The sequence below is a fragment of the Neopsephotus bourkii genome, unplaced genomic scaffold (genome assembly GCF_033783945.1).
Source record: "Neopsephotus bourkii isolate Nb327-2 ecotype Australia unplaced genomic scaffold, CSIRO-AGI_Nbou_v1 NB_1279, whole genome shotgun sequence".
Taxonomy (NCBI): Eukaryota; Metazoa; Chordata; class Aves; order Psittaciformes; family Psittacidae; genus Neopsephotus; species Neopsephotus bourkii.
The window spans coordinates 2,085,295-2,111,809 of record NW_026901764.1 but is presented as its reverse complement, the minus strand read 5'-3'; the positions used below and the strand labels follow the sequence as shown (position 1 = coordinate 2,111,809).

General features: G+C 43.0%; 1 protein-coding gene across 2 annotated transcripts; it reads right to left on the bottom strand.

The window, feature by feature from the left end:
- MOGAT1 (monoacylglycerol O-acyltransferase 1) lies at window positions 1-26,422 on the bottom strand. Of its 2 annotated transcripts, none has more exons than XM_061365152.1 (6): window positions 25,792-26,422; window positions 12,928-13,106; window positions 12,323-12,524; window positions 9,535-9,709; window positions 5,170-5,369; window positions 1-2,541 (listed from the first exon to the last, which is right to left on the bottom strand). In XM_061365152.1, the coding sequence occupies exons 1-6, from the start codon at window positions 25,883-25,885 to the stop codon at window positions 2,387-2,389; spliced, it is 1,005 nt and encodes a 334-aa protein (XP_061221136.1). In that variant the 5' UTR covers window positions 25,886-26,422; the 3' UTR covers window positions 1-2,386. The 2 variants fall into 2 exon arrangements, with proteins under 2 accessions (XP_061221136.1, XP_061221137.1); XM_061365153.1 differs by lacking the exon at window positions 25,792-26,422 and adding an exon at window positions 15,898-17,087.
- Window positions 26,423-26,515: the final 93 nt, after the last annotated feature.

Below are 26,515 nucleotides of genomic sequence, written 5' to 3'. Positions count from 1 at the left end.
CACTTTGATACAAACTTTTATTATCTCACACCTCCTTGCCACAGCCATCACTGAAACAACAGACATTCATATTTTACAGGTACCATAAAAAGTTACAAAGTGGAAAATACGCTTTGTAGTTCAAAAGTAAAATTACTGAGAATTGACTCTGTGTAAACAAAATTTGGCAGAGAAATGTTCACGCTCAAGGGAACAGGCAGTATCACCTTGAGCACACTGGGGAGGCAGTGCGTGCACGGTACAGAGACAGAGCACCTAGCTTGGTTGTAGATGACTGGCTTCCCTGGGATTGTCTGTGTCACCAGAAGGCACAAAGAGAAACACAGGACAAAGCAGGCCCCAGTGAGTGTGGACATACCACCAGAAATCTGAGCACTACCTGATTGTTCTCATCACAGCGGAGGAGAGGGCATCACCATTCCTACCCCCTGCTTGGTCAAGTATGATTTCTCAAGCATGAGCTGCAGCTGAAGTCTGTGCTGATGCTTACTGTAACAAACACAGGAAGCCTCCTCATGGCTGCAGCAGTGGCAGGACTGATGCCTGCACTAGCCACAGTGGGTCTATGGCTTCCAGGGTTCTGGCCTTTAGGCTCAGTATTGCAGGGCTGTTTCACAAACCCACATGCTAACAGAGAGGTAAGTATTTTTGATGACACCTCGCCCATGAGGTTAAGAGACTGATACTCTATGCTACAACAGCCCTAGGTACACTAGAAAACTTGTTAATAAAACATAGTTTGGAAGGGCCATCATAAGCAATATGAAGCAGTTACCAAGCAACAAGATGCATTTAAGTAGCTTAAAGATTTTGGTTTCTTTTTTTCTCTCCATCTTCCTGTGTTACAAAGGAATGAAAGTATCAGTAGTCACAGTAACACAATCCCTACTTTTTCACCTATGCCAGTTACAGATGGTACTCAGAACCCACAGATAATTTGCTCACTGAATTCAGAGGTAAGCCTGTCTGTAGGATAACCTCTGGACTACATACTGCCCCAAAATCAGTATTCACATAGTTCCCTAGAAGTTTTGGCTAATCTGATCAACAACAATCCATTGTTACTTCCCATACTGAATCCTACACTAATGCATTAAAATTTACATCCTGAGCTTCTGTATCATCAAGGTAGTGGGAAAAGAGCAGACTGAGAATGAGAGGAAATACCTCATTAGAGCAGATGATCTAGAACAGTGACACAGACTCCAAATTCTTCTTTCATAAATAATCAGCACTACTGCTCCTGGGGCAGGCAGCACAAAAACAAATCCAAAGAACATTTCACACAGCTGGCTGAGGGCTCATCACGTACTACAGTCCTCAGGACCCTAGACACCTCTTCCCAGGTATCGATCCTACTGTATTTGACCTCCCTAGACACATGCCCTTCCAAGAGCTGAAACAATCCTTATCTTTAGCTCACAGTCACGGTGCAGCACAGCTTTCTACATCTATCAGTGGGGAAGAAAGAGGCATATATCAAGTACACCCCTTCCGTGGTGAAGCTGCAGAACTAGACTGAAAAGCTGCGCTCCCCTTCCTTCTGTGGCAGGGCTTGGGATATGATCTTTCCTAATGTGCACAAGAACTAAAGTTTATATGATTCCCCCACTAGGCTCCTTGGTACACTTCTGTCCTGTGCCTGACATCTCCTCTGAGGCTGGAACTACCAAACAATGCTGCTTCGTCTTCCAAACTGACAATCCAAAGCACAGTTTCTGCAAAAAAGTCACATCATTCAGGGCTTCCCATCACCCAGTATATACATGTATACAGAAAACTCAACACACTGTTCTCCAAATAGGTTTACTCTGCTCCGTAACCTGGACAAACCACTTTTGTCTATACTCCAGTATAGGGCCAAAAGCTCCTATTTATTATTGAATTCACATGTAAATGGCTTGTAATAGCCATCTGCTGAAAACATGCATCTTCAATTCTATGGAACAGCAACAGCATTTTCTGATGTTCCGAGAACAACCTGATGTTATGTTTGATGCATGCTGGTGAAGTCTCTCAACGTCTAATCAAAAGTCTGTTGGGTTTATACTTCTGTCATGCTGGGGCAATTTCCTCTGCTCAAGCAATGGTTAGGTACCATGGTGGCAAGAACATCTGTGTTGAGACACTCACTAGCATTTCTGGTACAGATGAACCTAAAAGGACAACTCAAAACAGTACCGGATTCAAGGCTCACACCCTAAGGATGTTTCATCTCCCCCCCCCAAGATTAAGATAAAAATCAATAAATCATCTAATAATCCCTTCTTAAAATTATTCCTTACACAAGGACAATTATAGATTGCAAAATACAGATTGCAGGAAAGACACCTTTCAGCATACACTGTTTTTTTCCATGGGATTTAGAATCACAAATTGTAACGTACTACTCAAAGATGAGAGATTTATGCTCAGGGATCCCATAGGTTCCTTTGTGTTCTTCAAACAACTTTCTTAGTTTCTGTAGATACAATGCATGCAGCTGTTCAATCTCTTCAGTGGTAGGGTTCAAGCTCTGTTTTACAGGGATGGGACTTCCCACTGTAAATCAAACACAACAGCAGCATTAGCTCCAGTGACATCTCTTTTCAAGTAGACCTGCTCTTCCTCCTGTAACAGCTCCACCACAGCTCCCAGTGAGGTGGCAGAATCACAGCACAATTCTCTTGCCCCAGGGCCTGATCCTGCCTTTCACAAACCTGAGTCCTGGGGTCTGGTTCTCCACTTCCTTTTGTTCAAGTTCAGATAAAATTCATTTTAAAACCCCATCATTTCAGGTTGGCAGCATAAAAATAAACAAGAGGGTTAATAGCTAACTTGAAGGAGCAGTTTACACTTCAACACGCAATCCCATAAGCTGTTTGCTTGCTGTCTTGCAATCAGGGTAGTACTCCACAAGTTTAGAATAGTACTTAAAAAATGTACCTTGTCACCATCTTCTGTTCTGATCTGAATAGTAAAGGTATCCAAGGTGAAGGACATACCCAAGAGGACAGTGGTACCCTCAACCACACAGCCACATCAACAGGGCTGAAGGAAATACAGATTATCTTCCAATTTATCAGAATGGGTATTGCTGCACCAGTGCCAGACGTGTTGTTGGCTACCTCAGCCTTGAGAGCAGGAGCACATGAAAACCCCCAGACCCTGTAAGGTGCCTCTGAACTATCCATTGCCCACAAATACAATTCCAACCAATACATTCTCCAGGCACTGCACAAAACCTGCTACCTCCTCTATTGATGTGAGAGCAAGAGGCAGCATAGGAGGTAATGACATGGAAGTCCAAAGGGCAGCCTCCTCCTTCACAAAAAGCTCTAGCTAAAAAACCTGTGATACGCTGAGAGAAGCTTCCCATGATCTCAGTCTTCCTTGTGTTGTTCAGTCATTACAGATTTTGACAGCTGCTCTTGCACTGGAAACACTGAGAGCTTAACAGACCCAACTGAGATTACAGAGGAAGTCTGTAGAAAAGCAGAGAGTCAAAAGCCCCCTCCCTGCAGGAGCTTTTACAAAGGCATCTGAAAATCCCTTTCAACAGATGTTGCCACTTCAGACTGGATGGTGTTGACTAAAGGGAAGTTTAGCCAGAACCACAAAGGGGCTGATTCTGCACTTCCCTGCTGCAGCTTCCACTGCCAACAGTTCTTGGGCCCTACAGGGTGCTGGGATTCAGACTTTACGTGGCGAGGGGTGGAAACCCAGCCCTGGATTGAGCAATACCTTAGGGGGTGTGATATGAATGTGCATTCAACACAATGAGGCATTCAATACAGAAGGATGACTGGAAACACCAAACCACCCCCAAACCCTTCTGCAAGTCTCTTCCCCTGAGAATGGAGAGTTCTTGTGGAACTGGAAACAACACTCATCTCTCAAATTTTCTGTGCAGCTTTAAGCAACCTCCTTAATTTGCTATTTTAGAGTTGATTCTATTTCTGAAAAGCAGTAATAATCTTCTAGAAAAACAAGAATACTTCACTCATCAAGCCCAAAACATTCAGACTTCACAAACCTTGCTTTTGCTGAATTGCATCTCCTTGCTTTAAGAGATGCAATTCAGGGCTTCTGAATCAGAAGGAAGCTCACTGATACCTGACCACGTAATCACCATGGCTAACTGGCTTGAGTACAGCTCAATGTGACCCTACAACTTTCAGGAGCTGAGTTAACACTTTCAAAGCCATGTTGATCCACATCAAGACCCTCCACCCCACCTCAAGGAATGCAGGGACAAGGTGATAGCTTTCAAACATGAGGGAACAGAAACACCAAATGTAAAACATTTCATGAGATCATACAACAAGTTCTGCTGCAAGACTGTGGTCTTGCTGATTCGTAGCACTCCAGTGCTCTAGCCACAGGCTACCTCCTCACTGGAGGTGGAGCCCTTGGCGTAAGTATTACAATGATGAAGATCGGCCTCAAAAGACATTTCAAGCTAGAGAACAGCCTTGATGTCATCAGCTCAAGGAAATGTTGCAGAACATACAAACCTCTTCTGAACTGTGTGTTGACATGGCATGCATGCTCTCAATTAAATAGGAATGAATACTTCCACTAGGATAAACCAAAAGGGAAGGAAACACCCTAGGGAGCTGCAATGCCAAGTAAGCAGCAGCCTGCTGAAGGGCTGTGACAGAGCCCCTGCGAGGTGCCCTCTCCCTTCCCTCCTCTTTCTGTTGCCTTGTCCCGGTGAGCAGCAGGTCAGGGCTGTCCCAGCTCCTCCCAGTAGCCTTGCATCAGCTGAGATACCCAACTGCTGCTTCTCTGCCGGGCTAAAAAATGAAGGTGTTGGGCATCTTACAAAAACAACTGCAACATCCAGAATCTGCAGTGACAGATTCTTCAGAGCTGTGGCAGCCCTCTGGTACAGACTGGACAACCCTTGGATTTCTTTGAGGACTGCTGAGGGTACAAGCCTGTGAATAACTGAATGATGAATCAGATTTAGCCTGGGACTTACAGGGGAAAGGGAGAAAATAACCCCCCTTTTAATTGGGGAAGAATAGGAATTAAAAAGAAAAAAAATATTTTAAGCCTCACATACTTAAGATGCACAACAACCAGTTGCTTCCCTTAGATTTGTAAGTTTACACAGATATTAGTAGCACACTTACGCATTTCTAAACATTTGGAAAAGCATTAGAAAAGGCACAGGAAACTTACCAACAGTATTAATAGGTTTTCTGTAAGGTATTAAGCCAAAACTGTACTGGAATATTCCCCTAGCATGAAACAGGGGTAAAGCAAAGCCCATTATCTTTTGCAACTTCTCCTGCACATTTCTCAGCCATGACCCTTTGGGGTTTGCAACTTGCTTGAATAGTTCATTTTCACCAAAGGAAAACACCGGGACCAGATGAGCCCTACAAAACAAAGAACACACTGAGAACCCAACTTCAGCCTGCACTTGCACTGTGCTTCACGTCAGCAGCATGGAAACGATTTCACAATAACCAGCACAGAAAGCTTTGGCAGCTCCAGACTTCATCAAACATTCAACTCAGGACTCCGATATGCACTTGCTTTTTGGATGCCTTGGCTGTCTTGGGGTTTAAAAAAATAAGAAGTGATTGGCATACAACTAGCTTTTGGGCAGTATTTAGCTGGTTGTTACCCATCACAACTTGTTATGACTGTTCATAATAATGAAAATTAATAATTGTATATATCATAAGTATGATCTTATCCACCACTATTTCAGCAAGTCCACCCTTGTTCCACTGCATTTTCTCCCTTGGCAAGCAAAGCAGCCTCACTGCTAACCTTATAATGCTCTCAGCTGGGTGGCATCAAAACTAGATCTTGGCTTTCCTCTGCCTTTTGACAGGAGCAATGAATGCACTTGATTTCAGTACAAAAACCACGATAAAACCCAGACATCCTCACAGGCACGGGTGCAATGCCAAATTCCTCTGCTGTCCAATTCCTAGTGAAATCCTGCTTCCGCCAGGCTTCTTCGAAAACACCAGCCTTAATCCATTATTAACAGAGGTCAAATCCTGCCTACAGAAATTATAACTCACTTTAGCTCCTGCATAGCCTAATGAATTCTCATTCAGCTCATGAACTGGCTTGGGAGGAAAGGCACTGACTAGCTCCTGGGAAAAAAATACTTAGGCTGATGGAATCAGTGCAGTTTTCTCCATTAGGGAAAACTACTGCTACATTTAAAAACGTGACAGCAGTAGGCTTTTTGATTAATGCTTAGTTTCATCAAATATTATTCTACGGAGTTTAAAGAAAATAGAGCAGGGTATTCCTAAGCAATCTCTGAAATATACAGAGGTTGTTTATTTGCTTTAATTAAGTCTTAGCTTCTGTATCTGAGCTCCATTCAGGCCACACTAGCTTTGAGAAAAACCTTACTGTAAACTACCAGCATTGCTATAATACTGTCAGGATGAATTACTGCAGCACTCTGAACACCTGAGGAGGATGCACTGAGGTCAGAGCTGGCTGGAAAGTACTGTGGACAATCAAAACTCACCTGTATCAGGAAAAAAACCCCACCACTTCTACAGCTTCTCAAGCCTGAGGACTCCCAAAGACTATCAATTCCACTCACTATTCTGACTAGTGTCTGCTCAAAGGCTCTTTCTCAAATAGGGCAAATATCACCTAGCCACCTGTGAAGGAAATATCGGAAAGCCTGATACCTAGTATGGCTGTGTAAATACTCCACTTTTTACTACAACACTAAAGACAAACAGGAATATCTTGTGGTGCAATAGCACCCTGAGACTGTGGGATTTGTTTTAATCTGGTGGAGGCTTTTGCAAGATGCTATGTAGGAGGTTGAGACAGAGAAGTAACTTAGGATTGTGAAACTAAAAGCAAGCTAGCTGATTCATCATTTGCTTCATGTCTTTAGGATTTCTACATATCAGATACCTGTATTACCTCGGATCAAAGTGTCTTTTCAACAAGTGCAGAGGGCTTCTGCTAACATATTCAGACCACATTTGATGAGTTCCTAGCTGAGGAACCACAGCTTCTCTGTGCTGGCAGCACAGGAGCCAGAGCACAGGTCTCTCCACTGCCCCTTCCTATCTTGGTATTTGATGCTGCAAGCACCAGAAACATGCAGGCACTGATGGCAGGTGGTTCTTCTCACCTGTATCCTGAAAACCTCCCTTACTCTTCCATTTCTGTGTGAGTTGGAAGGTTTTTTCACATTTTCTTAATTGTTAAAAACAAAATGTTAAAGCCAGAAGCAATTAGTGGATGCAGAGTCTTTGACAAGAACTCAGGACTGCCAACAATGCTGCAAATCTCTGTTAGTCATACTGTCCCTCAGCCCCACTGTATAGAAACAAAGTCAGGATTCCTACACTTCATATAGGAGCAGTTTTTCTTGCCAGTGTTCAGACCCAGAATGACTTCTAGTCTGGTGGTTAAGGTGACCATGTCTGAAGTATATGTTTGAATAGTACTTAAGTCTCTCTCAGGCAGAGACAGGCATTATCACCCTGGTGGAAGGCTCTACACAACTAAGCCTCTTTAAGAAAGAGGAGGACGATCATTTGAAACAAAAAGAATTCGTACAGAAAGAAGTGGGCCATTCCTGTGTTTTATAAGTCTTCTGATCTTCTTGTGTGTAGGGGATGCTTTTGAAATCAAGGCCATGACAGGTACAGGTGTATCTAGTTTTTCAATTCCAATCAATTTAGGTGAGAGATAAACACCAACCTTTGTAATCTGACAGATCATTTACTTATGGGCACACTATATAGAAAAAGGCACCTAAATATTCTTCTAAACTTTAAGGTTAAAAAAATAAAAGCTATTGATAGTGTTTAGGATCTCACTGGATTAATATGCAGTTGAGCAGAAATTGAGGAAAGACTCACTTAGGCACTGAAGCCCTAATTTAAAGACACAAGTGTTGTTTCTGGCTACAAATTAGACTAAAATGTTACTTTGTCTATCAAACTTCTAGTGATGTGTAAGAATCCTGCTTGGAATCTTGGACAGAGCAGTTTCTAGGAAAAAACAGACCTTAGCATTCTGTGTGAGGACAGAGTGCTCCTCTTCTCAGCGCCCACCTTTTTTCCAGTTAATAGCTTAAAATAATCTGTTACATATTTCTCAAAACTACTATTTTTTTCCCTTATTGCTTCACATGCTAATATACAATCCTGGGAGCTGTTCAGAAAGCTTAAGCAAGAACAACCCATCGGTTCCAATGTTTCTAGTATACAAGACATCTAGGCCAGTCCAGAACAAGCACAATAGATTACACCGTGTGAAGTGTAAATTCAGATTTTCACCAAAAATTCCCAGAAACTTACTTCTGCAAGTAACTGCCTTCAAAGGAAATCTTTAGAACAAAGGTGAAAATAAATCTTCCTAGATAACAGTTTTCAGTGATTGAATAAAACAGGACTTAAGTTTCTATATTTTTATTTACTCAAAATTATAATAAAACTCTATCTTAATATAACAATTTTAATATAAAAAATTCTTAATTTACAAAACAGAAAACAGACTGACTGCTCCATTCAGCAGTAACAGCCAAGGTTTACTAATACAGTTTCATAATTATTACTCTTTGCTAGTGCAAAAAGCAACTGAAACAAAACAAGATATGCTGAAACAAAACAAGATATGCTAATAACACCTACTGCTTACAAACTATGATAAGTCAAAGGGAGTTTGCAACACTCCCAGCCTGGATCTAGGTGGACAGACTGGCTCCTATGCCAGACATCTGCAGGTTCTTAGACAAGTACCTTTTTAAAAATCTAATTATATGAGTTTAGGAATGTACATAAGTAATTCACTTTAAACTGAGCATTCGTTTTCCTTGCATCTCTATTTATAGAGTCAACCATGTTTTTCTTGCACAGTAAATGAGATGCTTGCTAAACATGAGCCAGGCTGCGCCCAGGCAGCTAAGAAGGCCATGAGCATCCTGGCCTGTATCAGCAGTAGTGTGGACATCTGAACTAGGGCAGTGATCATCCCCCTGTACTTGGCACTGGTGAGGTTGCACCTCAAATCCTGTGTTCAGTTCTGGGCCCCTCACTGCAAGAGAGACATTGAGGTGCTGGAGCACGTGCAGAGAAGGGCAATGAAGCTGGTGAAAGTTGTTTAGCCTGGAGAAAAGGAGGCTGAGTGGAGACCTTATCACTCTACAACCACTTGAAAGGAGGTTGTAGTGAGGTGGGGATCAGTCTCTTATGCCAAGTAATAAGCGACAGGACAAGAAGAAATGGCCTCAAGTAGCTCCAGAGAAGGCTTAGATTGGATACCAGGAAAAATTTCTTCACTGAAAGGGTTGTCAAGCATTGGAACAGGCTGCTCAGGAATGTGCTTGTGTTGCCATCCCTGGAGATATTTAGATGTGGCACTTAAGGGATGGGGCTTAGTGGCTGACTTGGCAGTGCTGGGTGGAGGCTTGGACTTGATGATCTTAAAGTCCTTTTCCAGCCTAAGTGACTCTATGATTCTGTTCTATGAAGTATATATAAGAATCAATCTTTATTCAAAACACGCTTACTATACCAGCCCAGACGGGAAACTTACCCATGTTTCAAGGCCATTTTAATAAAGCCCTTCCTCTTGAGGATGCTCAATGTTAAACTTCCAGGACGTGCATTCAGAGATTCCTCTGCTCCTCCGATCACAATGATGGAGGCATGGCCGCCTTCTTTGTTATTGAGCACATATGAGACACTCTCCTTAGATGCAGAAACCATGCCTTCAGAAGCAAACATTATAAGAGTGACCACTGGATCTTCATGTACAAGTACAGTGGAATTTAAGAAATATTTTTAACTATCTAAATGATATTTCAAAATTATTACAACACAGGACAGATTTCAAAGATTTCGGTTCGACCCCCTTAATCTGCAACAGATTTGGTCTTACCCAAGTCCTTTGATTTCACACTAACAAGCTAAATACTTTTTGCCTATCACAGGAGTTTTAAGATCTTCAGGGAAGAGTGTGCTCTTCTGCCAACTTAACTGCCCCTCAGAGAGGTTCTGTCCCAAGAACAGAAGAGTTGAATGGCAGCAGATACGATCAAGAGGCAGCAGGTAAAGCCATACAGCAGGTGCATATAAACACAAGCACAGAGGGTTTAACAGAATGAATAGAGGACTTGTTAACTCAAACACAGCTCTACAGTACCAGGCTGATCCCCTTCTTTCTTTCCAAAGCAATAAAGCAGCAGCTCCATCTAAGGCAATGGCACAATAGCATCAGAAGCAGCAGAAAATGTTCACTTATACTATTCCCACTGACTGCATCACTCTCTAGCAACCAGTACCTGCACTCATTAATCTATTTAGGCTAAAACAGCAGAATAAATGAAGCTTTCCTGGTACTCCTGCTGATCCTGGTACTTTTCTAATCAGAGGCACATTTCCGTACAGACCTTTAACACTGACTTAGACCTTGCTCTGAACTTAGTGTTTTGAAAGATCCTCCTTCTAACAGACATGTGTTTAACCCCTCCAGAGTACCTCTGTGCCCTAAATTTTACTTCAAATATTCAGGTTAGCACCATTTACCCAGAAGCCATGTTTAATTACATTGTGTTGAATTATTATACTTGAAATGACAATTCAGAGATCAAGTCTAGTTTGCATTGTTGCAGGTTTTTAGTGCTAGTATCAAAGTGTGCTCTTTTGGATGTTAAGCACAGACTTCATATCCTGTTACATGCTTGATTTTTCTCCTGTGAAGGACATTAGTGTGGATTATGAAAATCTCACAAGAGAGGGAAGATGACTGTGATTTAGTTTTGACAGCTGGCCACCAAGAGTAATAGCCTGCTACTGGAGCAAGTTCAGACTTCAGTTAAAAGCTACTTCCACTTGCCATATGTCTTCAGAGTCGTCACTCTGATTCAAACACGCAGTTGACCTGACAGTCACAAATAATGAGAGTCATACTCATTCATTCATTGGCATGCATTTTCTCTGGAAGAGAAAGAGCAAGCCATTGTCCTTCCCCAGCACAAATTTACCTCCCTTGCTGAAGCAGAGAGGTCACCCCACATGCTGGGCACTATTCCCCCCCACTCACACTGGAGCTCAGTAGTGCTGCAACAGCCTTTCCTGATGAGAACAACTGCAGCCTGGCAGCCTTTGGAGACAGGGAGCAAAGAACTGGGAGAAAAAACAATGTGCTAGGAGCATGGCTTTTACTGCACAGAAGATTTTGCAAGTGTTTTATGTTTTGACAGATAACCTATCCTATACCAAAGGTCCCCTCTGGTTTATCAGCTACATACCTGTGAAAAAAAACTACAATTCTGACTACTTTTTAGCATGCTTTTTACTCATGGTATTTCTTATCTAGCAGATAAATATGTGTTCCTATGGGTAGGATGCCAAAGTGTAAAGCAGACTTCCAGGTTAGGCAATCCCTTAATTTTGCAAGCCTGAAAGAATCCCCTCAGAAATATATTTGCATGGAACGGCATTATCTGGTATGTTGAAGTATACATAGATATGCAATTCTGGTATTAATCTGAACATCATCCTAGGCATGTTTCTACAAATTCAACTGTTGAATAGCTTATCTGAGATCACAGTTTCTATGTTCCAGTCAGGAATAAGAGCTAGATCTCTGTTTCCCAGACCTAGTCTGTGCACTAGACCATATTTACTAAAATGCTCTAGTTTAATGAATTTAAATAAAACAACACCTGGGTTAAAGGTCACTAGGGGGTAACACTAGTCTTAATTTCTTTACACATTCTTCTGTTCCCCAAATGTTATTGATTGTTATTTTTATCTTTCATTACTGCAGTACCAGTCATGAATATCACCAGTTTATGACAAATACTACTCAGAACAGAGAAGACACAAGGCTCCTGTCTTTAGAGTTTACATCTCCATTAAAATTATACAAACATGCAATATGGGACCTCAGCCAGAAGTAGGTAATTAATACTTGCAATGAGTAGGATTTAAGACCTCCAGGTAAGAGACTATTCTCAATTTGTTTTACAAGTGTCAGTGCAATGATTAAGCAATGCTGTAAATCAATATGACCTTCTTTCCTCGTATGCAGTACTGCTGTTCAAGGAAAAAACAGCAGGGGTTGGGTTTGGGGTTTTTTTTCCCAGAAAAAAAGAAAAAAAGAAAAAAGCTCAGTGATATAATTTTGTTAAACTATTCATAAAGCCTTTCTAATTGTTTTGCAGTGAGTTTATCATAATGCAGATGTTTAATTTAGCACCAGTGCTGATCCTTCTGAAGTTAAATTACTTACCATTTATAGGTACAGTCATAGACCCTACATTTGAAGCAGAAGCTATAATACGGAACAACAGCTGAAACATTCTGCTTTTACCTACCAGCACTCATTATGTATTCTCTGAAGAAGGGACAGCCAAACCAGATGGGCATGATATGAAGATACGGAGTAATGCCAGGAAATAAACTGCTGAAACTTGAACTGGTGCAAAAATTACCAAAGGCTCCAGCTACCAGGACTCCATGAGGGTGAAAGCCAAATAAGTAGTTGTGATTTGGATTCAGATCTGAAGTTTTTATAAGCTGCAAAATAGAGACAGTGGAGGACATAATACTTACCTCAGAAGGATTCCCAAAAACAACAAGTATGAAGATTGTACATTGACAGGACACAGAATCGATGACAATTCATTTCCCTCTGAGCACTGTCCTGTATTACAGGGGGATATAAGTTTAAATAGACGTGTCTCATGATATCATCTTTAGCATTTACTGTGCTGAGGTACTACTATCGCCAAGTAGAAAATCAGCCCTTGCCTCTTTTTGTCACTAAATCTCAGACTTTCCATATTTTAAACACAAGTCCACCCTGGCATAAGTATTAGAATTTTACCAAAGATGAGTCTTAAATGTTTACCCACACTCACAGCTACTCAAGCTGTTTCTGTTACAATGCATACAGTTCTGTGAGGAACCTTTTACTCACTTGAATGGGAAAGTATTCCCTAAAGTACTTCCAAACAGTCCAACTTCTCACCCACTGCGACCGTCGGCCCCCTGTGCATGGCGTTTCCCAGTCAAGGTACAGCCACAGCAGGTACAGAACAGCAAGGAACCAGAAGTTGCCCAGGATCAGGATCACAAAGAATCCACAGCAAAACTCTGCTACAAGAGGCAAAAAAAGGAAACCACAACAAGCATTAATCACACCTGTTTCCTTTTAAGACCTTGAATTCCCAGCCCTGATATTTTTATTGTGAATGCTACTTGAAATGCATACAAATTTAAGTTAGCTTATTCCACACTGTGTGAATCTTGTTGTACTGAGGGTGAAACACCTACAAGTCTGTATTGCTTACTCTACTGCACCACTGGACACATAAGCCTAAGATGATGGCTTACTTTAACAAAACAAAAGCATGAGCTGAAGGCCAATACTTATCTTCTCCCCTGAGTGAACACTAATGTTTGGTAGAGAGCATCTGTTTTACCTAAGGCAGAATAAAAGTAGAAAGCCAGCAAAGATGCAATGCTCCAGCCAGCAAGGAGGGAAGGAGAAAGGAAGAGAGCTGGGGAAGGAAAGAGCATAAAGGGGGCCACAGCAAGCTCTCTTTTCTGAACAGTGGTGTTGTGCAATCATTTTTCCTTTGTGTTTCTTAACTTCTCCACCTGTAAAATAGGGATGACAGTTCTACCCCCTGTGAAAAGTGCACTGTGACTGGCCAAGGAAATGCACTAGACAGGACCAAAACATTGGAGATTATATTTCAGCCTCTAAACACATCATATAAGTGGAAGCTCACCAATGCTGTGGAACACACCATCAGTTTTTAAAATCCTGATACTTTCAGACCCAGGTTAACTGTCACATCCTACTACAAACACAATACATAGGAAGCGTACAGTTCAAAGAGCCAGAAGAAGCTGGAGCTCAAGCCCAAAACTCAGGGAAACTCCCTATGGAAACTTTATCTTTGTAGGACTTGCAGAATTCTGCACTTTTACAGCAACTCATGCAGCTATGGATGGAGTTGGCTGAAGCACAATAGAGCAGTACCTGCTGCTCTCCACTCTGCAGTACACTCTGCAGCAGTCTGCTCTTGTCTTGTGAACAAAACACATCAGGCTCACAGATCAGAGTAATTCAGCAGATGCCAAATTCCAGTTCTGCAAGGGAGCCAGGGCTTTAGCACCATGTGTTTATACAATGGCAAGCAAAACAGGACCCAGTCCTGACTGGAAGTCTCAACGGGCAGAGTTGTGAGAAACAGGCATTTTTCTGTGGTATTTTACAAAGCAGAAATAGTACTTTGTGTGTCCCACAACTGACTCACTTCTTTCTTGAGGGCAATATCCTGTTATGTCCTAAAAGGAGTTGCACCAGTGAAACATACTGAGCTAAATACATAAGTAAAGAGTACAGTAGAAAATCAACAGCAGTACTTCAGGCAATAATTTGGTTAACACAACGTAAATATTACCCAAACTGAAAACTTTAAAATAAGTAGACAGACAAACAGTAGAACCCACTCATCCTCATGAAGATCAGCTTCATTCAAGAGAGATTACTTGGGAGAAAACTCACAGCAGATTTCCTGTACCAAGCAGGTGTCAAGCTGCTAAAATTCAGAGCTTAACTTGGCCTGTGGGCACTCTTGTATTTCCTCCACCCTGAATACTTAACTTTTTCTGAACTCCAGCCAACTTGCCCTTGTGCCTAGTTTGACTGTGCCTTCAGAGTAGAGATGGATATATTGTCATAGGGTGAGTGAGAACTACCACAGAAACCAGGAGTAGACAGAGCAAGCAAAGCTTCTGGTTAGAGTGAGCAGGAAACAAAGGAGTAAACATTCCTACTTCCAGCACAAAATGAGCAGGAAAAATCAGGAATTGCATTTGCTTCAAGGAAGGAGAATGCAACAACCATAATCAAAACCAGAACTGAGATCAAATCTATTGTTCTGAGGGATACTCCATTCTTCAGTACCATCAGTACAAAACCTCATTGCTTCCTGCTTAAATAGGCAACCTGGTCTTCCAGAGAAGCACATCAGTAAGAGCTTTAGAAAAACACCACAGCTGAGGCTCACAGACCTCTGAAGGCAATGTGGAAAACTCCCAAAGCTGCAACAAGTTCTAGGGAACATTGTTAATACAGGACAAGTTGCACAGGTGAAAGATGACACTCAATTCCACTGCTCCAGAGGGAAAAGTCACTGGGAATTCCATACCTGCAACACTTCAAAGCAGGGCACAAATATTTTGAGGGAAAGTCATTACCTGTTCTTTGAAGAAGAGATGCTGAAACTAGCCAATTTCTAGGAATGCTGATCTGGACAGGCTATCAAGGTTCATGGTCCAAGTTTGAATAAGTATGAGAATTTTTTTTTAATTGCCATAAATAAATTAATTAAAAAAAAAAAAAGTAAAAACTTATATTCCCTACCCTTCTTTTTTTTTTGTTTGTTTGTTTTTTTGGGGGGGTGGGGGGTGGCTCAGAATCACACTGCTTTTTACTACCTGTTTCCTAGCCAAATAGCTGAAAAATGGTTTGGATCAAAGCATCCTTGCTGTGAGAGCTAACCAAACCAGTGAGAAGTGCCAGATAGCAGTACTTAATACTATGCAGACAAACACACACAAGATCAACAAGCTCACTGCTTTGCTTTAGTTACAACACGTTCCTGCGTGCATGTAAGGTATGGGGAAACAAGTGTGCTGTCAGCACTTCCTAAGGGGAGCTGAGCATCTTGTAGGACAAAGCTGATTTATTACTGCATTCGCAATGAGGCATGCAAAGCAAATTCCTTCCACCATACCTCATTATTTCAATGCATTAAGAGCCTGAAAGGTGAGTTAAACATTGGTGACTCAAAACCAATGAGCCTATTAAACACAAACCCAGTGTTTTCTCCTTCAAAGAGAACAGTGAGTAAATAAATGGCAGCTACTTTACCTAAATTCATAAGCAAATTCCAGGCAAAAGGCAAATAACTTGGAATTCATTACTTTATCATTGCCTCTTTGGACGTAGTGTACACTGTAAGCATAACTTCTTTGCTTGTACTTGAGTTTTCTTGAGCTTTGAACATATTTCTATGGTGTATTGGAAGGGGATGTGGGTGAGGGAGGAAGGAAATGACAAAAGACAAATCACTGCCATAGGACTCTGAACATCCAGTTTGCCAGCCAACATTGGCAAGTCCCTTTTCCTCCATTTTGCCATTTACAACACGTGGATACTCATCTGTTGCAAGAAGTCAATGAAAAATATTATATACAGTGTTAGCTAGCAGCACTGGCAGCCATCCTGCCCAATGATGTTTGAACATCTGATGTTTCACTCATTAAATAGGCCCTGAGTTCACAGCTGTGGGCACCAAATTCACAAAACAGTTAAATACCACAGAGATAAGAAATAGAAAACCACCACACTGAGTGAGGAACTACAGGCAATCCTAGCAAATGCATTTGCAATTAGTAAGGAGTCATAAATGTCTGAGTAATATTGTAAAGCTCACCAAATCTAAGACTGTTCACTAGAAGAAAAGCCTCCTATTACTCTCAGGGCAGTCGCAAACCATGTCCAGTCAGTGCAGGTGTATCCAGGTGGGCAGGGTGCTTGTCTCAATCCAACCAGCACCACAGGCTCTCCACAGTACCCCATGAAGCCATGCAAAGCACCTCACACCAAAGCCTCCAAACTGCTCAACGGCTCATGACAGGTCTGAACAACAAGCCAGCTCCTGCTGTTTACTACATGCCTTCCGCAACGCTTTCTCTAAACACATCGTGCTCTATGTCTTAAATGAACTAGAGAATATCAAAGTTCAGCAATGTGAAACTCGTGCCATAGAGGATATGATAAACAGGACATCCTTATCCCGCTGGCATTATAGGAAATACACAGGTATGTGATTTTTAATGCTGTACCTTTCTGGGCTTTATGAGAACATGCCCATACCAACACACAAAGCAAGGTGAAAAGCTGATTTCTTACACTCACAGCCATGGGGGTAGGGACAGGAATGAAACATGACATATTCTGCAACAACCACACTTACGTATCTACAACAGAACTGCCCTTTCATTGCAATTAGTCTTCAGAGGAATGCCTCTGAGCTGGGTGCCTGAGGAAGAAAACATTGGAAGAAAACACACTAGGAGAACACAGTGATGTTTTCATCCCTACTGAACATCTGCTCCTCTCTATTATCCGTTAAGGTACCACTGATAAGTTGATTTTGCTATTAAAATATTATTTTCCCTGATCAGTGGAGTCTTTAATCATGGAAAGAAAGAAAAAAAATCAGCCTTAATTTTTGGAAATATTTATAAATATTTATAAATAGTAAAGAAAAGGATAGAAATATTAATGAAATAACACATATGGCAAATAGACTCCAACAGTCCCACCAAAGGAAGACCTGAGGCAACAGGCAACACCTGAGAGGAGGCAACCTGGCAAAACAACAGTAAGCAAGTTCATGCCTCTGCAGAGTACTGCTCTGCAGCTTTGTCGTGGTTTAATCCCAACCAGACAGCTTGCTCACCCACTCCCCCCCTCTTCTTGCCCTCCCCCTACTCCTGGAGAGACAGAGAGGAGAATCAGAAAGAATGCAACTCCCATGGCCTGAGATAAGAACAGTTTAGTAACTAAGGTATGACACAAATCACTACTGCTACCACCAATAATAGTAATGATAAAGGAAATAACAAGGGAAGAGAATACAACACCTCATCACCAGGTGACCGATAACTCGCCCCCCCCCCCCCCAGCCCGACTAAGCACCAACCCATACCTCCTCCAACCCTGCTGATCACCTCGCCCTTCCGGGTAACTCCCCAGTTACATCCTGGGCATGACGTGCTGTGGTATGGAATACCTCTTTGGTCAGTTTGGGTCAGGTGTCCTGTCTCTGCTTCTTCCCGGCTTTCCCTCTTCCTTGGCAGAGCATGAGGCCCACAAAGTCCTTGGACAAACCAAAACATCATTGTTTTTCAGCTCTGTTCCCAGCCCGACAGTCAAAACACAGCACTGCACCAGCTACCAAGAAAGAGAAAAATGACTGCTACTGCTAAACCCAGGACATTATCCACCCCTTATTCCATACCATTCACGTCATGCTCAGATCCCACATTTTCAATATACCATCACTCTTATCTAAGTGCACTCTCATCGTAGTGCATGGGCCAGTCCCTATAAAGCTGCTGAGTCCATCTGGTCCATAATGTCAGGCTCCATCTCTTGTAACAGGGTTTCAGAACACGAGAGGCTGTGTGCAGTGTTCACACTTGTCAATAACCTGGGCAATAGTATCTATTGCTAAGTCCACCCCTCGATCATGAGTCCATCTCTGTGTTGCATCTCTGCTCTGATGGCCTTAAGGGTCATGAGCCCACCAGGCTCAAAATAATTCACTGTCCCCTTCAGCAGTTTCTGCAGCTTATTTCTGGGGACTCCATACAGCTGCCTTCCATCTCCAATGCTTCCAAAGCACTGGAGGGGCCCAGTGGACTAGATACTTGCCCATACTGTCCCACACACCCTGCCACTCATGGCTGTCCATCCTTGGGGGAAACCTCTTGGTCCTCCCATATCGTCGTCTAACCCCAGACAAGACCCAAACCTGACTCTGCTTAACTTTTGAGATCAGACAAAATGGTGGTGGGTAAAACACACTCTGTGTGTGTGCCAACATGCTGATCCCCATCACAATCAGCAGGCAGGTCCCAAGGATACCCAAAGGCCATTCAAAACCTTCAGAACTCTCAAGCAATGCTGCTGTACTTGTCACTGGGGCTGGTGTAGCTGCTGTGCTTGCCGGCTCTCCCACCACCAGCTTCTCTTTTCCTGAGTCCAGCTCTTCCTCCTCTGCCTTGCTGGGAAATGCTGCGGGGTCTCCTGCGTCCTCCTGGGGCTCGGCGGGCGGCTTCCGGGGAATGCTCTCGGCCGTCGCGGGGCTGGGCTCGGCCGCGGGGCTCGGCTCCTCCGCCGCCTCCTCCCGCTCCTCGACCGCCCCGACCTCCTCCACCGGCAGCCGCTCCCTGCCGGCCTCCGGCCCCACTTGGTGCCCGGGGCAGCTCTCCCGGGCCGCTTCAGCAGCAGCCGCCGGCTCCCGGGGTTGCTCCCCCTCGGCTCCCCGCGGCCTCACGCAGACGGAGGCGAGGGCGAGGGCCAGGACGGTGAGGAGCAGCCGGACGGCCAGGGACCAGTCCACGGCCACGTCCGTCCCGCCCTGCTGCTGGAGCCCGCCCGTATTACAAGCCATTGCCATAAAGTACATTGAGACAGGAACCTTAGCCCAAGCCCCACACTTGATAAACACTAACACAGCAAATACCGGCTCTAAGTAAGTTACAACATTCTGAAGCTGTGAGATCAAGAGGAACAACTCTGAGAGCCAGTGAATCAGCATTGTGACGAGTGACTATTAATCCAGTCAGATCTATCGTTATCTCAACCCCTCATGCCCCACGTTGGGGGCCAAAAAGAACTGTCATGGTTTAACCCCAACCAGACAGCTTGTTCACCCACTCCCCCCCTCTTCTTGCCCTCCCCCTACTCCTGGAGGGACAGAGAGGAGAATCAGAAAGAATGCAACTCCCATGGCCTGAGATAAGAACAGTTTAGTAACTAAGGTATAACACAAATCACTACTGCTACCACCAATAATAGTAATGATAAAGGAAATAACAAGGGAAGAAAATACAACACCTCATCACCAGGTGACCGATAACTCGCCCCCCCCCTCCCAGCCCGACGAAGCACCTACCGATACCTCCTCCAACCCTTCAGATCACCTCGCCCTTCTGGGTAACTCCCCAGTTACATCCTGGCCATGATGTGCTGTGGTATGGAATACTTCTTTGGTCAGTTTGGGTCAGGTGTCCTGTCTCTGCTTCCTCCCGGCTTCCCCTCCTCCCTGGCAGAGCATGAGGCTCACAAAGTCCTTGGACAAACCAAAACATCATTTTTATCAGCTTTGTTCCCAGCCCAATAGTCAAAACACAGCACTGTACCAGCTACCAAGAAAGAGAAAAATGACTGCCACTGCTAAAACCAGGACAGGTTTTTACACACAAAGCCTCTTTAAAAAGAGTCAATATTAGCACTATCCTGTTTAGAGCCAACTAGTCTGTGCAATTCTGTCAATATACAGATTTCCACCAGGACCACCAGAACTTGCTATCACATTTTACCCATGGCAGATACGCACTCTCCGCAAAAGGAAGCTGAGAATTTAAACTAACTGGAAAATTGTTAAAGTCCACAGGAATTTGGTAGCCATCTCCAGGACTGATCAGGGTCATAAGGAGGTCAGCATCTGCTGAACAAGTATCAGTCTCCTCTAGCAAAGGGCCTTTGCCAGTTTATTGGTCACAAGTGGGAGCCCCTGTCACAAGGATATTTGAACATTTCTACCAAGGAAGATGCATTTCAACATTACTGTGATAACAAATACAAACCCTTTGTTTGGAGGCTTGTTTATTCTGGAATTTGGTTCCAATTCCAAAGCAATAAGACCTTCCATTGGCAAGATACAGAGCATTAAGCACTATTGACTTGTAGATAGTGTGGTCTGGGAACAGTAAATCCCCAAGTTAGTGATTACCAAATCCCAGGACAGCATGCCAAATTTAGTCTATGTATTTCCTGTTTCTTTTATTTCTCCTTAGGCATCCACTATCAATTATATTCACATACAGGTTGACAAGCCAGGGCCTCTGTCCTGACACAGCACAGCTATTTTTCTCTTATTCTCAAGAGATACAAACAAATAAACATAGAGACATGGTTAAATTCCCTCCATAAGATGCAGGCAACAGAGGTAGCATTCCTAGAGTTACTAGTCAGTCAAGCATCACTAAGTACCCTGTTATTCTCTGATCACACATCAGTCCCTACCCATAGGCCAGCAACAAGGTTCAAGGATAGACAAATACAGGCTAACAAAACAAGTAGCAATACCAGCCAGCTTGTTAGGAAAGGCTCATACAGCTTCACTGAGTTTCCTTGGGTATCAATACAGTTGTTTTTGTTTTTTTTTTTAAAAGGAGGAATGAGACAATTTAAATTAGCCAGCCACAGCAGATGAACTAAACCAGCACCAGATAACCTTTTCCCCAAACATGCAATGATGTTTTGTTATCTCATTACACTGACAACTGCTTTCTCAACACACAAGTCATTTATTATTCCAGCAGCAATATCTCATTCTGTGGCAAATGTTTCATCATTTCTGTTCTATTGGGGAAGCCAGATCCACAACTCAAAACTGTCTCCAGTCAAGATCAATTAACAAAGTGCTTCATCCTACACACTACATACACATAAGTTTAATCACTAGAGAACAGGATGTACTTTAATATACACCACTGTCTTTAGCATGTTATTTTGTGGCTTCATGCATATTCAAGTACACCTTTTATTATGTACTGATTTTGTATCATTAAGTATTTTGCAAATAAACACAGAGGTGTATACACAACAGTCACTTCCTAGGTGTCCAGTAAGGAGAAGGCCAGTGTGTCACTGCTGGACCTAGAAAGTAAGCCACAGGAAGATGCACCGTTCTCCCTTAACACTTTGTCCCAAAACTAAATCCTGGTGTCCTTGTCAGATTGCTAAACTCACTCTCATTTCCATCTCTCATTGTCTGGACTAAGACACTTCCATTCTCCCCAAGTTACCTAGTCCCACATTTGATTTTGCACACACTCAAATTCCACTGTCTCTTTTCACATGACATGCACAGAAGTTAGTAGATGAGAAGCTCACAGATTCATCTTCTAGCTTTGTTTTCTGTAAAATGCTGTGGTTTGATTTGTGTCTATTACAGAGGAAGAAAAATAAAAGACTAAAGCACCTGCAAAGCAGCACTTAAACCAAATCTCATGCCTCCTGCCTAGGTACTGTCATCTACTGACACAAATGAACTTCACTCACAGATGTGTAGTACTGAGGTGCACAGCTCATCCGTGCAGCACACCTATATACCAAGGGGAAATTGCTACTCAGTTACTGCAAGAGAAACAGAAAGCCTATGCTGGTCTATAACAGGAAGATATCAAACATATTATTAACTACAGCAAAATTAACTCAGTCAAAGTTCTTAAGGAAACTATTTCCTTAAGCTTAAAACCAAATATTTCATGCTAAACACCAGGTACATCCACTTCATTCACTGATGTTGACAACTTATTTTATGTATATGTACCATGAAACCTACAGTAAAAACATGGGAGTGATGCAACCTCTGTGCTCTCACCCCCAGTCAGTTCAGCAGCACTTGGAGATTTCATTTCTCCAGGTGACTTTCTGCCTGGGGTTGGGCTGTAAAACAGCACAGACTGATCACAAGCAGGTGTTAGCACACAGCTTCACAAGCACACATGACATGAGTGCTGCACCAGCCTGGAACAGGGACAAACCTGCCTTAGGACTGCCAGCCCCTGGCCAAGATGGGGAATCTCTAACAGCAGCAATTACAGGCATAAAAATACATCTACCAAAATTGTTTGTTTCAGCTCTTTTTCTAAAGCAGGTACTCTGCAAAGCTTCATATATTTCCCATTTCAACAGTGAAACGCTAATGACTTGAAATTATACTTCAGCCTGAAGATGTTCTGTATTTCTGCTGAACATAGCAAGAAACAGCATTGTTTTAGCGTTTCCCATTTTTCATAGCTTTCATTTTCTAGACTCCAAGCTGATACCAGTCATCTTTTAAAAGAAGGTACCCTACTTAAAACACTCTTCTTTTTCATGGAACTTTAACTATTTTAGCCGGCTGCACTTGGATCACATAAGATAGAAAACCATATGGCAGTTTCAGCTGACACACAGTGGGAAACTGTTGGGTGGGAATTTTCCCTCGTCTACTCCAGAAGCTCTTGGAGACAGATCACAGTATTTCAGAACTTATTTGTGCTTCTGGTGTCATGCCCCTACATAACAGAAGTGGATAACACTGCTACAGTGAAAACTTGTCTTTTCTGCTTGGGGTCAAATTTTGGCAGCTTGCAGTACAGAGCAGGGAAGCACAGGAGCTTACACACAGAATTTTAAAGAGGTTCTTTTGTACGTAATGAAATTCTGTGCACATCTGTACAGCTTTTTTGAGACAGAGACATGACTATTCTGCTTGTGCTCTACAGCAGAAGCAATATATCTGTGGTGCAGACCCAGCCTACAACAGTATGCTGCAGGAAGAAGCAGAACTTTCTTGCTTGTGCTGTGCTGCTGCAGCTATTCGTTCAGTATTTGTTGACCAATTCACCCTTTCCACAAGTGATGATGATACTCAGCCTTCAACAACCACTGCATATATACATTTCAGCCCAACCTGCAAACAGACTTTAGTCAAACAAGCAAGAGGGCATTGTCAGTCTTCAATTCTGTGATCTCAGAAAGCCAAGCAGCATTACAACAAACAAGCCTGGAGAGCAAGGGACAAACACCAACACAATGTGCTTTTTACATCAAACTCAGTCACTCTTCAGGGTCTTAGCCAGGAACATGAAATCAGCACTTGATTTTCAGTCTTCTATTCAAGTCACATTATGGTTTCTAAGCTGCAACAGACTCACATTCCCCCTACAGCTGAGTTTATGTGCCAAATCATGTTTTCACATGTCACTTCCCAGACTTAAAGGGCATCATTAACCAATCCAGCCCTTGTCTTTCAGGGCACAAATTTTTAGAGTTATCTTATTTTATCTGTTAGTCCTATTTGTCCATTTTATTAACTTGTGGTACCTCATCACATACTTAGATGTAAAATTTTAAGAACTAAGCCAATACCCTATTTTTTCCACTGCTCTAAACAGAATCCTTGCATCTGTAATATGAATCATTACTTATCATATGGTGTCATCTGTGGATGTTCTCACATGCAGATATTTTTACATAAGAAAGTCTGAATTTATATAAGATCTTGCTTTGCATAAATGAGTTTCAGCCATATATCAACCCCCAAACAATACCTACCCCTCCAACCTATCCTGTGATGAATTCACGCAGTATTTCACTTGTACTGAGGCACTCCCCTGCACGATTTGAAAGGGTCGCTTTTGACTTCAAGAGCTTACAAATAAAAATTGTTTCTGTATTTTTTCTATTAGCAGACCACAAAAAGGCTGAAAAACAAAGACTCAATAGGAATCCAGACATGAGAAACAAACCCATTTTCCACTTTAAGTCATTTAGGATTCAGCATCTGAATTTTCCTGGAGCTACATGAAACTTTCTGGCCAGATCACCTATGACTTTCTGGTCAGATCAGTCCTATGACTGAAAGGATACACCTACAAACTACCAAGGTCACCTTGGATAGCTCTGAAGATAAACATCCCCATAAAAGCACAAGCAGATGATTATTATTAGAATCAACTTGTCCACCAAAGTTCAAGCATTCTTGCAACAGATTTTTTCGTGATCATGTGCACTAAACGATAGTGAACGTAACCAGCCATAAGACACTTCCATATTGATTTTCCTTGACATTTATACCAAGATAGCACCAGCTGCAGAAGACAGCTGCCTTCTCCCTCTTAACTGCAGCAAGAGCGGACTTTCTGCAGCCCAATTTCTTCTAGTAAGAGCAGAAGGACATTATTTTCTGCTGCAGTGTTGTTAGTAAACAGGCTAGGATAAAAAATTATTTCCTTCCACTGCCAGTGAACTGCCACTGCATTATCATTAGACTGGAATAATGGTATATGCCAGGATGTAATTCAGTAACAGAAAATTACATGCACCAGCTATTTACAATGTTGCCACAAACTGTTTAGAGTCCAAGCACATATAATTTAGAGGTAACAAAACAGCCAAGTGCTAAGGATAAATCTGTGAAGGTGCTTCATACTCTCCGTACTTCCCCCACATACCCAAATCTTTTATGTGGTGCTAACAACCTCAAAAAAAAAAAAGTATTCTGAAAGATATCAGAGCATTATGTGAACAATACTCTATTTTCTAGATACACAAGGAAGATATTCATTTTAAGTCCTAAAGCACAGATGATCATGAAGTGTTCCAGCATTTCCAGTAATGCACAGGTAGTCAGTTCCTCTATACCTCAGAACAGTTCTGTGCACAGAGACTGTTCAATAACTATTTGCCAGTTAACACAGTCCATGGATATGGTCCCAGAGAGTTAAGGCTTAGTTTACCTTATCATGCGACTCATTTTATCAAGTCAAATGTAGCTAACCACCAATGCAAATAAGATTTGCTGCTGTGAACAGGTGCTTAGTGATATAAGTCTATTAAGATATTCAGAAAATTCCCTAGAGAGAAATAATCCAGGGAAAAGGCCTACCAAGTAAAATTGTAATGAACATTCTTAAAGCAAACGAGGATATTTTTCATAAATCTAGGGAAGTGGCTGCATTTAAGTCAGTTCACTATTGATGCTTATGATTTTTCATCACCTAGTTAAATGAGAATTTTATTGAACTACAGTATGTAAAGTTATTTTACAAAATCAGTAATGGAGACAGCATTAGTCACATACCAACCTTTATGCTCACATTCAATAAAAAGCCATTCGTTGTCAAAAACCTTAGTGGGAATCCCACTGAGAAGATGCGGTCAGTAGGTTTTTAAGATATTTGAAAGAAAACCCATGGAAAGAAACAGACCCCCAAAAGAGACAAAAAGCCATCCAGAGCTTTCAAGGGGAGGAAACCCAGGTCCAGAAGTGTGATGCTCTTGCCCTCCCAGGGATGGCTCTCGCGTAGGACCACAGGGTGACACAAACCGATGCCCACAGGTGACGCTGGTTAAGGAAAAAGCCGATTCTTTCCCTTTTCTCTCTACGGCAAGAAGGAAGAAGACTGTTACCCAGCAGAAGGAAGGAGAAGATCCACTGCAGCACGGCGACTGTCTGGATCCTCCTCTCTAGGGGGACGTTGATGGGGGCAAACTCGACCTTCATGCTGACAGCGGGAGAACAGCGCAGGGAAGCAGGGAACTGCCGGCTCCGGCTCCAGCGCGCTGCTCCGCCACCGGCAACTACGGCCTCTGTTTGTAGGGCAGAACGCGCCCCCTCCTACCGCTGGCGCTGCCCACGGCCGTCGCAGCAGGGTCCGGGCCCGGCCCCAGCAGGCGGGGACGAGAAGGCGGCCGCCCCAGCGCAGCCCGCCTAAAGCCGTCCGACACAGCTTCTACAGCCGCAGCTCTGAGCAACGCACCGCAGCACCTGTTCCCGGTTAAAATACTCGGCACCAGACAACAGGGGCGAAGGCTCCGCGGCTTTATTAGTGCGGACACCGGTGACAAGCTGTGGTAGTTGTGGTTCTCAGGGCGGCCAGCGCCGCTCCTGCCTTGCGTCCCCCCGCAGCATACGTTCGCGCTTAAGGCTCTTAAGAATTAAGAAGCTTACGGAGGCTGACCAACAGTTTACATCTCCCGAGGCGCTGGGGATTAACCCTGCCGCTTTTAACTGACCCTGCACACGCACAGCCGCCTCCCGGCCTGTAACCGAGGTGACAAAAAACAAAGGTCCACTATGATGAGAACCCACCCCAAAACGCGCCAAGGCGCCGTCTCGGTTCTGCCCATCTCC